The sequence below is a fragment of the Staurois parvus genome, unplaced genomic scaffold (assembly GCF_062004578.1).
Source record: "Staurois parvus isolate SC_StPar_1 unplaced genomic scaffold, SC_StPar_1.0 ptg000080l, whole genome shotgun sequence".
NCBI classification, from domain to species: domain Eukaryota; kingdom Metazoa; phylum Chordata; class Amphibia; order Anura; family Ranidae; genus Staurois; species Staurois parvus.
This window is the reverse complement of record NW_028317876.1, coordinates 5792360-5805531: the sequence shown is the minus strand read 5'-3', so window position 1 is coordinate 5805531 and position 13172 is coordinate 5792360. Positions and strand designations below refer to the sequence as shown.

The 13172-nt window shown below is 37.3% G+C and overlaps 1 protein-coding gene across 8 annotated transcripts in view; it reads right to left on the bottom strand.

The window, feature by feature from the left end:
• The window catches only part of SORBS2 (sorbin and SH3 domain containing 2), a 382944-nt gene that overhangs the window by 50127 nt on the left and 319645 nt on the right, over positions 1-13172 (bottom strand). For 6 of the 8 annotated variants that reach the window (XM_089669587.1, XM_089669588.1, XM_089669590.1 and 3 more), the window contains exons 16-18: positions 11707-11763; positions 2719-2768; positions 301-476 (exon numbers count right to left, since the gene is read on the bottom strand). In XM_089669587.1, coding sequence (XP_089525713.1) covers positions 301-476; positions 2719-2768; positions 11707-11763 — 283 coding nt within the window. The remainder of the gene's footprint in view (positions 1-300; positions 477-2718; positions 2769-11706; positions 11764-13172) is intronic. The other 2 variants (XM_089669591.1, XM_089669595.1) reach the window with 1 other exon arrangement.

Below are 13172 nucleotides of genomic sequence, written 5' to 3'. Positions count from 1 at the left end.
AAGATCTTACTGCATATGGTAGAAGATAAATCCATGTTTTCTTTAAAATGCCTTCAAAGACAATAAAATTACTAGCTGCACTGACAAAACATTATATATAAAGGCAAATTATTTTTCCATTTCGGCTTTGTATCTTCCATAAATAGAAGCTGTGTGTTATAATAATCTAAAATGGAAAGTGTGTTTCAATGTGTGTGTATGCCTACACCACAAGATGGCAATGTTGCAGTTTCATTTAAAATGGACTAGAAACTACTTGCAGGTTGTCGTTGTGATATTATGTGTGATATTATCACATACCTTTTGATCGTGAGGGAGATGGAGGTGAAGAGTTAATAAATGGCTTCCTCAGAGTGCTTGCGCCATGAACCCCTGTCCTGCTTAGGCTGTGTCTGTTTGCATTCTGGTCGCTGTGGGCTCTCTGATGGCCTACACTGGGCTCAGACTTCCGTCTCTTCCTGTAGTCACTCGCAGAGCTTCAAAGAAACAAGAAATAACATTTAACTTCTTATTTGCGGTCTCACTGCAGTGATTTTCTGGCAGAATATTTAAGTTGAACACATGCTTGTGGTATTCTTCATTTTCATTTCACTACTTTAGTTATATGCATTGTGAAGCTTGGCCTGTATCCAAGGCTCACTCCCAAAAATCAATATGAACCTGAGGAACAATCAAAGCGTGACATTGCAGCTTCCCAGTGCAGACTTCTAGCTGTGGGGAATGATTTCATCATAATAATGGCACAACAGCGCAAGGATTATACCTACACTGATTTCAGCTTACAATTGCTTCAGAATGATCCTCTGTTCTTTTGTTATTTCGCTAACAGATATACATTTTACCTATATCATTCCAGAAATAAACTCTGATCACTTTTATACACTAGGAATATGGATATATAATATGGTTCAATATAGTTTTCATTTGACCTACATACATGAATTAGTGTTTTAATATTCCCAAAACAGCTTTGATGTTGGCGCTATGCTGAATGCTGCAGATATCAAAGTTATAGTATTGTAATATTTATTGTTAAATAATATTGTTATAGTATTATAATTTGTATTGTTAAATAATATTGTTATAGTAGTGTTATCTCGACCCCAGTCTGGGTCTGGTATGTGTATCTCTGGGTTTGTTGTATGATGTTTCCCTGTCCTTTATTGTTTGTTGTCGCTTTGTATCATACGATTTGTTATGGTTTGTATGTTTCTTTTTAACATGCTTAATAAAATCTTTGGTAAAAGAAATACTATTGTTATAGTATTGTAATATTTATTGTTAAATAATATTGTTATAGTATTGTAATATTTATTGTTAAATAATATTGTTATACATTGCAAGAACTACATTTTACATTAGCATTTGCACTGTGCACGGAGCCATCTCCTGGGTGCATTAATTTTGATCCAGGAATAAGACAGGTGCAATTGTAGCCTGGTTTGACATCCACTTCATAACACAACGGTAAAGGATTTGTCAAGAGTGGCTTTTCTCATAGCAATAGAAAAGCTGAGGAGGTAGTGACCTAACAAAGTCTTGTTTACTTGACTATTTTCATTTAATGCTAACATGTGTATGATTAAGTGGACGATCAGCGAGTCACAGATAACACAACTTTGGTCTTTTTTATACATTTTGCCAACACTCATCCAATAATAGGACCATTCTACTTAATATAAATAGGTGGGTTGCCAGACTTTGTGGAAATTATTAAATCGGTATATGGTTTGTTAAATTTGGTCTAAATCTAATGAATATAATATTAACATGTTAATGACAAAAACTGTGTTTAATCTTTATCCTTAAAGAAGAATTCCAGGTATGGCTATTTTTACATTCACCCTGGACCAATGTAACTATGCATATACCATACCAGTAGGATCCCCCTGGCATCACTACAACAGTGATCTCCACAAGCTTCCGGGTCTCATGCTGAGGCTACCATACTGAATTGTGTACACAGGAGGTCTGAATGGTGCTTGGCATGGGCACCATTCAGAGATTTCTTTGCATCTTCTCAATGAATATAAAGTGTCCTTTGGTTGGACAAGCTGGAGAGATGACATCATGTGCTCCACCTCATCCAGTCACGGAAAATGCAAACCATTCTCTGAATGGCACCCTCAACTAGCGGGAAACCTCCTGTGTTCACAATTCAGCAAGGTAGCCTCTTGGCGCTGGACCCAAAATCTAGTGGAGATCACTGTAGTGATGTGGTAGTCTGCTACAGTATTTTTCAACTGCCAGGGGATCCCACAAGTACAATATATGCATAGTTACATTGGTCCAAGCTGAACAAATATAACCATGTAAAAATACTCATACCTGGAATTCTTCTTTAAAGCCCCACTCTGGGATTGTGTTCTGCAAGCTGCAATGCCAACGCACACAGGCACGGTTTTACTGTTGTCACTATCAGGTACTCCATCCTGAGCAGTGGTATGCAGCAGACACTTTGGCAACTACATGCAGAAAGGAAGTGGCTAAAAAGGGTAAAAGTGATTGGCAGCACAAAGATGAAAAGGATGAAAAAAAAAAGAAAAAATGATATTTTAAGAAAAAAAAAGTTCAAGACATACTGTGCTGCAATACTGAATGTCAACCATTTAGGGTTTGGGCGCACTCTGATAAGCGATTTCCTTTTATTATTTTTGCCCTGTCCAATGTTTGAATACAACATTCCAGTACATTGGGTAAGGGTCCTAATATGTTTACCTTGAAGGTCTTTCCATGCCTTTGTCTACAGAGGGTTGGTATAAGGATGTCTAAAAAAAAAAAAAAAAAATTATTAAACACAAAGGATTCTGAGAATGAAGGGTTGCTGTATTTATAAGCAGTCAATGATTTGCAAGCTTCTGTGTTTAAGAGGTGTAAAACAAATAACAACCATATTCATTATATAATTCTAATTTTTAAGTGCAGTGAGCTATGGTACAAGGTGGATTTTGACTCATTGTCCATTTTCTATAACATTGTCATTTCAAGAAACAGCCGTACACCTCTGCAATACACAAACATTTTCCCATGTTTAATTCCTTTAAGGACCCTGCAAGTACAAATATACCTTTTGAAAAAAGAGACCTTCTGATTTTGGCAGAAATGTACTCAGCTCTCAATTTCCTGTTGTTAAATGACAACAAATTGCTTTCTCTGGACTGAAAATGCAAGAAATTGTGCAAACCCTGCCCAGTTTATTTTGCTCAACTGCAAAAACCACCCTTTCTACTTATCTCCACAATGTTGGAGGGGTAGATGTTCTACAGTTCAGTACAGTGGGCTATGTTCAACACAACATCTCTCAGACGTTTGAAAAAATATGGAAAAAATGGATGCCTCACATTCTAATTCTAATATTTACATTGTAATTAAGGTTGGGCATATTCTTAGTAGAAGAGGATGGCCTGTCACGGAGCAGACTATATATTACTTGCTCTGGAATATTCTTGAAAATTTCTGAATATTTTAGAATATCTTTGAATACTTTTGGATAAAACAGATGGTAATGAATCAAACGTACTGTGGCTGATGTTCTTTTATGAGGTAATTTGATTTTTGTCTGAATGTTTTCTTTTTTTTTTATCTGTAATAGAAACTTAATTAAAATCTGATAAAAAAGTGGGCTACGCAGAGCTGATCAGACTGTTTGAAAGAAGACTGCAGAGTGCACAGTGCATTTGTACACTATTAATACAGATATATAATTTACCAAAAGAAAAGCAAAAAGCAGAGGTTATTGTTAGGGTTTACATACATCTACCAAAATCTTACATATAAAGCTTTTGCTTTTTTGGTATTATATTTCAAGAATTATGTTTTAAATGATAAAACTACCCCCGCCCCCCCAAACCAAAAAACACTTTTCCTCCCTCAGTTTGGCAATTATAGTTTTAAAACAGCCTGTGTGATTATAGATACAAAGTACACATTTTATTCTGCAATTTGCCCCTTTTATCATGACTCCAAATGATAGACTATTTGGTTGACCAGCTCTTCAAAGTGGTTGCACCACATCTCTAAACTTGTATTGATACCATTAAAAATGAACAATGGGACTTTTCAGGTGCTAACAATGAAAAATATAAGTAGAAATATGCATAGTTTATATTTCACTGTAAAAAATGTCATGTTAAAATTAAATAGAGTGGAGAGTCTATTTGTCAGTTTCCTTCCTCTCTATACACCAGTGTTTTTACCTCTCACTATTTTTATACCCTGATCATTTGGAGCCGAGTCTCTACTGCCCCCCTGCTGTGGAATATCCCAATGTAATTCATAATATCTGGAAGTGAAATATGATTTAACTAGAGCTACAAAGATGTATAATGTTTGGATATTGTTAATATAAATGAATTTTTCAAAGTTTGATGTCTTAGCTTAGAGTCCACAGCTTCCTGATGAAGCAGGATGATTAACCTGTGAACCTGTTAAAAAAACAAAGAAAAATAAGGCAACTAAAAGGAGAAGTATAACCAAAGCTTTTTCGGCCCTGCTTCTCCTATGGATCACAGGACTGCACCTCGTTCTGCACTCCTGTGACCCCTTTTCAGCCAACATCAGGCTAAAGTCCACTATTGGCTGAAGTCACTCAGTCGCTTCAGGCTCAGGAAAGATCCTGACTGTAAAAGTGCCTGGAATGGCAGATGGCTCAGCCTTTTAGGGAAACGCTGAGAGTCTGAGCTAGCCCCTCCCCCCCACCCCCCTGCACAACCCGCATCCTTAGTGGGCAGTGGAGGGGCACAGAGAGCTGGTAATTGAAAGTCATTACTCTTCACTCAGAGCAGAAGGGAGAACTGAGCAATCAGTGGCGTTTGATTGCACAGCTCTCAGTGCAGAGCTGGCAGGGGACAGATTCTGCATCAGATCGATGCTGCATCCACCTAGATAAGTATCATTTTTTTTTTTTCTCAAACTCCATACTTTTCTTTTAACACTTGCTCCACTACAAACTACCATGTTCCAATGTTGCTAGAGATTCAGGGACTAACACCAGTAGTATGTGAATTAATCTATGTGGCAAAATCATCTATAAAACTTTAATTGTGTTTCTTTTTCCTATGATGAGTCTTATACTTTGTTTTGAGCAAAACCTCAATAAAAATCTTGTAAGCAAATGTAAATGAGATAAGATCTGAAATTTAAAAAAAATGTACATGAATACATGACTAGAATATGAGGTAAGGTAAATTCAAAAGCACCGCTTTTGAAGAGTCAACAAATGCGGGAGTATATTTATAAAACATTCATTGGTCCCCAAGGATCCCCAAATATCCCAATATGCTGAAATTGGAAAAAGTATTGAGACATTAACTTCCCTTACAGATTTAGCAGATGATCTGGTCTGAGGACCACAAGAGTTATAAATGTACGATATACAAAGAGAATGCATATAAATTCCTAATGTACTAGTATTGCACTCTGGATTTACTGTATTCCATATATCCCACACTCAGCAACTTGTGCTGGAGATGCAATTCGACAGTGGGATCATCACACCATATCTGTCCTAGGATCACATCCTTTTGGAAGGAGTCAAAACATGGCTCTTAAAATTAGATCCTTTATACCTTTAGATCCTCTAGCACACCACTTGGGTTTCCATATTTGAAGAATTGAAAGGATGTTGGAAAAATTGATTTCCCATATCTCAACTGCAAAATCTCTTTCCTAAACTGACTATGGGTGAGCAATAGATAAAGAAAATGTTAGGAGGAAATCTAAAAAATGTAGCTTGTTACAATACTGCAAGAAACATCATATGGAATACAGGTAGTCTGGCACAGTAAACGTTTGCATATTTTTTCATTGTGTTACCCAAGAATTCCATATATAATTTCACTGCAGAAAAATGACAAAAGACCTCACACAAGGCATATCTGGCTTTTAAATGTGTTAACAGTAGAATATGCTAACCCTACTGACTTTCAAAACCAAGTTTGGAAAAAAGAACATTAAAATGGCAACCAGTCAGTTTTGCTCTTCAGCTTACTCTGTTAAGCTTTGAAAATGAAGGATAGAAGTTGATTGGTTGCTGGGAGCAAAACACAGACTGTTCTTCAAACACATCCTAAATATAAGAGGACTAAAGAAGTATTCCGAGCATTTCAAGATCAGATATCAGAGATCAGATGGTGCTTTGTCCTTATTTATCCTTACATGTCAATGAGAATACATGATAAATGCGTAGTAAATTCATTTTGGACACCCATGTACATGAGCCCTAACTATAGGCAATGGTGTGTTTTATAGAGCAGTATTCACATTGAAGGGAACTTGCTACACTACATTAACCACTTTTTACCAAGCTGTGAGAAAAAAAAAACTCCCTGCCCTGTTTTGACCTGCAGTATTCAGGGAAAAAATATGAATAATTGTATAGTAAATTTTTGGTAGCAAGATACATGCATTGTATGAGCATCAATCATACTGGCACTGTCGTACCTGCGGTTACAGCATATACGTTTAGAGTACATTTCTAAACGTAAATAAGTTCATGGAATTATTTTTCAATGGTGCCATTCACACTGTCCATTTACCTGCATTAAGGTGTGATCAGTTTAGCTGTGTTTAGTAGAAATAGAATTCTGTACTTTCAGAACTGTATTAGACTCTCATGTGGAAATGCATCTAAACATGCCTAAACGCAGAAACTTCTTAAAAACAAAAAGTTAACTGGGAGGAATAAAAGTTGTTTATTCCTCTCTGACCAGTTCTCCTGTGTTTAGAAAAGTGCCACTGGAAGTGAAGCCTAGGCCTGCCACACAAGTATCGTGCAAATCTAACTTTTTTTTTTCAATGGCCTATCGTAGCAAACAGACCCTTGCACTACAAAGGTATTTGTAGAATATTTATGTAACATTTATGTAACGGAAGGGCTTAGCTGAACAATCCATTCAATTTTATACCCAATCAGACAGGCCATTACATCACATAGGTGTTGGTAGATCAGCCAGTAGTATGTGTAGACTAATTTATTGCCATCTACAGTATGTATTGGTAGGGTCTACCTGAACAATTCATTAAATCTGTATCTAATTAGGCAGGTCCTCACACTACATACAGTAGGTGTTGCTAGATCTAAAGGAGATTATACAATGATAGTGTGGTCACCTTAAAGGGGAGCCTGCATAAAAATGTAAGGTACCCACGGAAAAAAGTTATAAAAAAATACTTAGATTACACCCAGCTTCCACAGAGGGTTATGTCACAATCCTTCCTTTGCTTATTATTCCAAAGCTTGTGAGAAGCTGCTTCTGCACTCTGCAGGAGCATCTTCACATGACATTTCCAAAATCTATTTCCAAAATCTCACCAGAAGGACTGTGACCCTTGCCTTGGTGGCCAACTGCTATCACTAAGGTTAGTCCACTTTTGCCTGATAGTAAAGCAGGTGCTAGTCCAGCTCACCTCTGACCACATAGAGCAAGGTTTCTCAATCAGGGTGTTGTCTCACCTCATTTTGGGTTTCACACTGCATCTGGTATTTTTGCACAATGTCAAGCATTTCCATGGTGCACGTCAGCCATTTGTCATCACCAAGGAAATGCATAACGCTAATTCAGGGCAGCAGCTTTCAGAAAGGGTCAGAGTCCACCTCCATTTAGCCTGCTCTGCCTCCTGCCATCACTGTGAAGGGGGGGGGGGGCTGAGGGTATTCCTATGAAAAGGGGGGGGTGACTGATGTGAAAGGTGGGGGCCTTCTTATCTGATAGTATACCACACTTTAGACTGGGATTCCACAATGTTTTTCAGAATCTCAAAGGGTGCCGTGAATGATAAAAGGTTGGGTTGGGGTTGACGGCACACCAGCAGTAATTGTGATATATTTTCCAATAAGTAAAACAAATTGCATGATACAGTATAAGGAACAAGACAGATATGAATCCTCTTATGTGTTTCATGCCATCCACTGCTTAGTCGTTCTATATTATTCTACGGCTAAGTGCTGAATAAAGTGAAATGCATAAAAGGATTTGCATCTGTGTTGATTCTATGCTGTATCATACTGTTGGTTTTACTGACTAGACTAAAATTTACTGCTAGTGTGCAGTCATACTATCTTTTTTATTACTCTCTATGCAGTAGAAGAGGTAGGGTATTTTTCATTTTTTCCGTGGGTGGTTTTTTTCAGCTATATTATGTTGATGTTCACTAGGGGGTGGGGGTAGAATGTAATAAACAGACTTTACATTTTGTTGGGTGGGCTTTAAGACTAGGCAGAGACATAAGACTATGCTAACATGACTGGTGAATGATATTTCATATCAACATTTTTCTATAGAGCAGGGGCGGATTGACCATTTGGAAACTCGCAACAGAGTACATATTTTACAAGCGTTTTCACTTTACAAGATAACATAAAAAGATGGTGGATGTTAGGATGCCACAAAACCCTGTTTTACCCTGATTATCAGAGTAGAACCAAAACCCAAACTTTTTTTTTTTATTATTGGATAGAGTGGAGCGGGATTAGGACAACTGTCACGTTGTTATTGCTGTCTGTGTCCCCAGGAGATTTACCCTCTTTTTTGCCCTAGTGATCAATGTCACCAAAGGTGGGAGTGAAAGCAAATTCTGAGTTGTCACCAGAGCAGGAATCACGGGGAAATCTTCCAACGGGAGCATTTGTTCTAGTGACGCTGGTGGCAACCTGGAATTTCTCTCATTTAGGAGATATTTCCTCTCACTTTATGTTGCGGCCATGGGACAGAAATAAAGGAAAATCTCAATGGGATACAGATATATAAAAAAGAAAATCTGGTAAGGGTTATGACCATTCCTTACTTGATTTCAAATGGTTACTTTCTGGTATTGGGGTTCAAATATCATTGAATAGAAGGGTAAATTAGAAAGCATTGGCTTCATTTTCTATAATTCTTCATAATCACTGCACCAGCTGTAAATAAACATTATCCAGACAAAGCAGTATTAGTATTTTCATAGTTTTTTTTATTGTGTTGTACTTTAACTCTTGCCAGTTAAGATTGCCAAGTTCTGTCATCAAGGGTCTCTCTGAAAGCTCAGGCCACATTACATGCCACACTATAAATCCAAAAGGTACCTTTCTCTCCTAACAGTTTCCTATCCTAAGACACAGGCTAAAATCCAGGCATTTCATTATTTATTTTCAGATCTATCACCTGTTACAGCTATACAAATGTATCTAGTTTATACTTACTAGGTATTTATACTGCATGGCCTGGCCAATATTCAGTCAGTGAACTGGTACTATTACCCAGCAACTGTTCAGTCTGAACAATGAGGCCATTTTGTACTTTGTCCAAACTGCTGACAGCAAGGGGAAATTGTTGTCACCAGTCATTGCACCATGTCTGAAGATGGGACTAGAGCTGTCCTGAAAGATTGTAAATCTATTCAATAGCAGTTATCTCTTAATTATTATTTTCCTGCTTCTGTCAATAGCTACACTCCTCAGCGTAAGTTCATAATTTATATGGAAAATGCTTCTTGCTGTAAGAATGTTAATTAGCCACTTCTCTACCGGAGCAATGTTTTTAATGTCTGGCTCTTATTTTAAAATCTACATTTATTGCTCGAAAATTACTTGATTTGGTATTAAACCCAAAAGCAAACATATTGCAACTTAACAATTCTTACATTTGGCAGCTGCATTTCTTTTCTTTTTTAGGCTTTCTTTCCTTTATATTTATGTAGTGATCTGGCAAGTATGTCTATTGTTTTTTAACAGAACAAGCTGTCCTGCATATGTAGTAGTTAGAGTGTTGAGACAAACGAATTAACACTGACAGGAGTGCTTACAATGTTCCGCTTTTACCTATTTATGTAAAACCCAAAAAGGAACAAAACTGATTGCTGTAACTGCTTATACTGTAACGTATGAGCTGGAGTTTGACTTAAATTTGTTATCGTATTTAAGACAAGCTATAAATTATTCATTTTTTCTTTATCAGCCAGCTGGAGGAAGCCTTCCCACTGTTTTATTGTATTCTGACAGCGGGACATATTTTCCAATATTTCTCATTAGATGGAAGTCAATCGTTAGATAAATGGATCAAAATTTGTCTGGTTCAGCAGGATTTTGATCCACCTATGGGAAGCTTTAATCTGTGTGCATTGAACACTCCTCTCCCCCCAGATTAACAATGGAGCTGTCCAAAGGTATCTCTGTTGCTTATTCAGAGTGGAGCATACAAGAGGTTTGTTACTGGCCAGGTCACTAGTTGAAAACAGATGGAAAAAAAGCCTAAAAAAGAAAACTAATGCAACCACACAGTGGTAAGCTGCAATATGTTACGTTTTACATCTGTGGCTTTAATACCATTTTAAAACTTGAAAGAATGCATATTTTTAAAATCAGAGTCCCTGAAAAATAAAGTGGTGGTCATTGCAATTTTTAATGCTGCGTAATATTTACTTAGCTGTTTATCAAGTCTACATTTTCAGGAAACAATACTCTAAAATGAATTTTAGTGCACACAAACCCGATTTAATGTACATTTCTTTTAGTAAAATGCAAAAGATGGTATTGCATGCAGTAGATACCAAACGTGTCAAGCCTTAAAATTACACGTCTGTGAAATGGGGAAAAACTATGGTGCCCAATTCTCCTATTAGATATGCTTTAAAAATCTTTAAGTATCTTCAGTTTAGAGTTTTCATGTATCATGGCCCTAGAATTATTGCTCACACTCTGACATTGGCCCTATGGGCATTAGCATTTATTTAACTTTATTGCTATCACAAGGGGCTAACAAGCCCCCTATGAGATATCATTGGTAGGTTACAAGTTTTCTTTATGGAGACATCAAGGCCCTCTGTGACAGTCGATCAATCAATCATAACACTATGCATGATTGGCTTTTTCCCAAACATTTCAGCCAGCATTCTGTTCTAAACTCAGAAATTCTCTGAGCTAAGAGCTTCCATATTCACTGATCGCAGAGCAGATGGGGAAATTAATTCTGCAGCTGTGAGCTTTTTTTAAAAGCCCTTGACTACCAGGATATTTACAAAATGTGCCTTGGTAAACAAGTAGTTAATTTTGCAGCGGAGAACTAAGAATATGCAAATGTGTGTGTTCCTAGTCCTCAGAACGCCTGTCAAACTGAAAAACTATTGGCAGTGATATTGTAAAGAAAAAACTATTGGCAGCGTTGTTGTCAAGTTAACTGACTCTGGCTTAAGTCTGCACAGCTAATGTCTTGGGACATTCTAGTATTTATGTATTCTTAACAAGCAGTGAATATATCTTAAAGCAAGACCTCACTGACCAGTGAAACTATGGGTACTGTGGAGCAATTCATTTGCAAACTTGACAACCAAAGCATTGCAGTTGTTTTCTGAGCTTACATTGTTCCTTCTTACCAGAACATCTGCTCTGTGTTTAGTTTTTAAGCCCATTTACTGTTAAGAATATGTGGATACAGCCTGGCTCATTCGTCTGAGAGTAGGAAACGTCTATGGCATGAACTATATGTGAAGGTAAGTTCGCTCAGTAGTGATTTACAGTTTGTTAAGAATATTAAGACACTTGACAGTCCATAGTCTGGCTATAGGTCTACGTTGATATTCCACTGTTATTGTTGCACATCTATGCTTCTCAATTAGTGGTAATATCTTCCTATTCTAAGAAAGTATTTTTCAACAGACACAAAATGTACAACATCCAACACATTTTACCTTATGCACACAGACCATGCAAACAAGGAATAAGATTTCATTTACCTCAGTAGACACACGAGGGGGGCTCTCTTGCATATAATCCAATTGTTTTTTAGGAGGCTGGTGGCAGACACAGAACAAAAACGCAGAGGTGAAATGGATAATCATGATAGTAGACAGTTATCAATGTGATGGAGAATGAGAGTTATTTTTGTCCAGAAAATTGATTTAAAAAGTGAAGAAAACAGACTAGTGAAATGAGAAAAGCCATTAGAGAGGTTAGTGAGCAGCTGTAAAATGGTTCCATGCAATACACACAAAACAATAAGCACACGGCTACATACTAATTCTACAAACGTGTTTTCCACTGAACTGGCCTAATGGCTTCAAGTACAGAAAGCACACTAACAACTCACACACACACAAGAAAGACATGCAGGTCCAGCACACAAAAAACACCCTATTTTGCACCATTTTTTCCTGTGCACCTCTATAGTATAAAATGATAAACTGCATCATTTCTTGTTAGAAGTTGTGTTTACCTTTGGAAGACATCCAAACTTTATGTTAACAGACATTGGTATGGGGAGCATACCCATCAGTAGGGGGTTACCTATAGTTTCATTTTCCTGGATGGCACTGTAGCACAGCTGTAACCTATGCAGCTGCTGTAAGCAGTGGCCCCATTTTCAAGCTCTCATTTACAAACAGGTACAGTAGCTGACTGCACAAATTTGCCAAATCTCCAATAACATTCAGATCAAAACATTCATCAATGTACATTTTATTGAAGATATTTTGAGAATCTACTGATACACATGATGTTTTTCAGCTTTGGTAATATAGAATATAGAAAAGAACTGCATTACTGTATAACATTACTGTATAACGTGCCACTGATTCTTAGATAATACCAACTTTAGTAAATTTGGCACAAAACTAGAGCAACGTAAAGTGAGGGGAAAAATACTTAAGCAGAGTTTGCCTTCACCGAAAACTACACAGCAAAATGATCAGTAGATCAAGATTTATAAGCAGATTCAATGAAAGGCATTTGTGACAGATATACCGAAAGTAGCAATGTACACCTGTCTACGGTAATATTTTCATGATATTGTTAGAAAACACTATCCTACACCAAATTCAAGTGGTGTTAATATGTTTATAAATATTATGCAATGTTGCTCTAGAGCAGGGGTCTCCAAACTTTCTAAACAAAGGGCCAGTTTACTGTCCATCAGACCTTGGGAGGGGGGCTGGACTTTGGCCAATGGGAGTAGAAAATTGGTTGGTGGTAAGTGGGAGTAAAAAAAAATACATTGTGCCTGGGGTTAGTAGGAGAAATAGTGCCCCACCACTGGTATTGCTGGTATTAGTGGGAGGAATAGTGCTGCATTGATGTTGCCAGTGTGAGGACTAGCGCCCATTGTTTGTGTCAGTGGAAGGAATAGTGCACCCTCAGTAGTGTCAGTGGGGAGAATAGTGCCCTATTGTTTGTGTCAGTGGAAGGAATAGTGCACCCTTAGTAG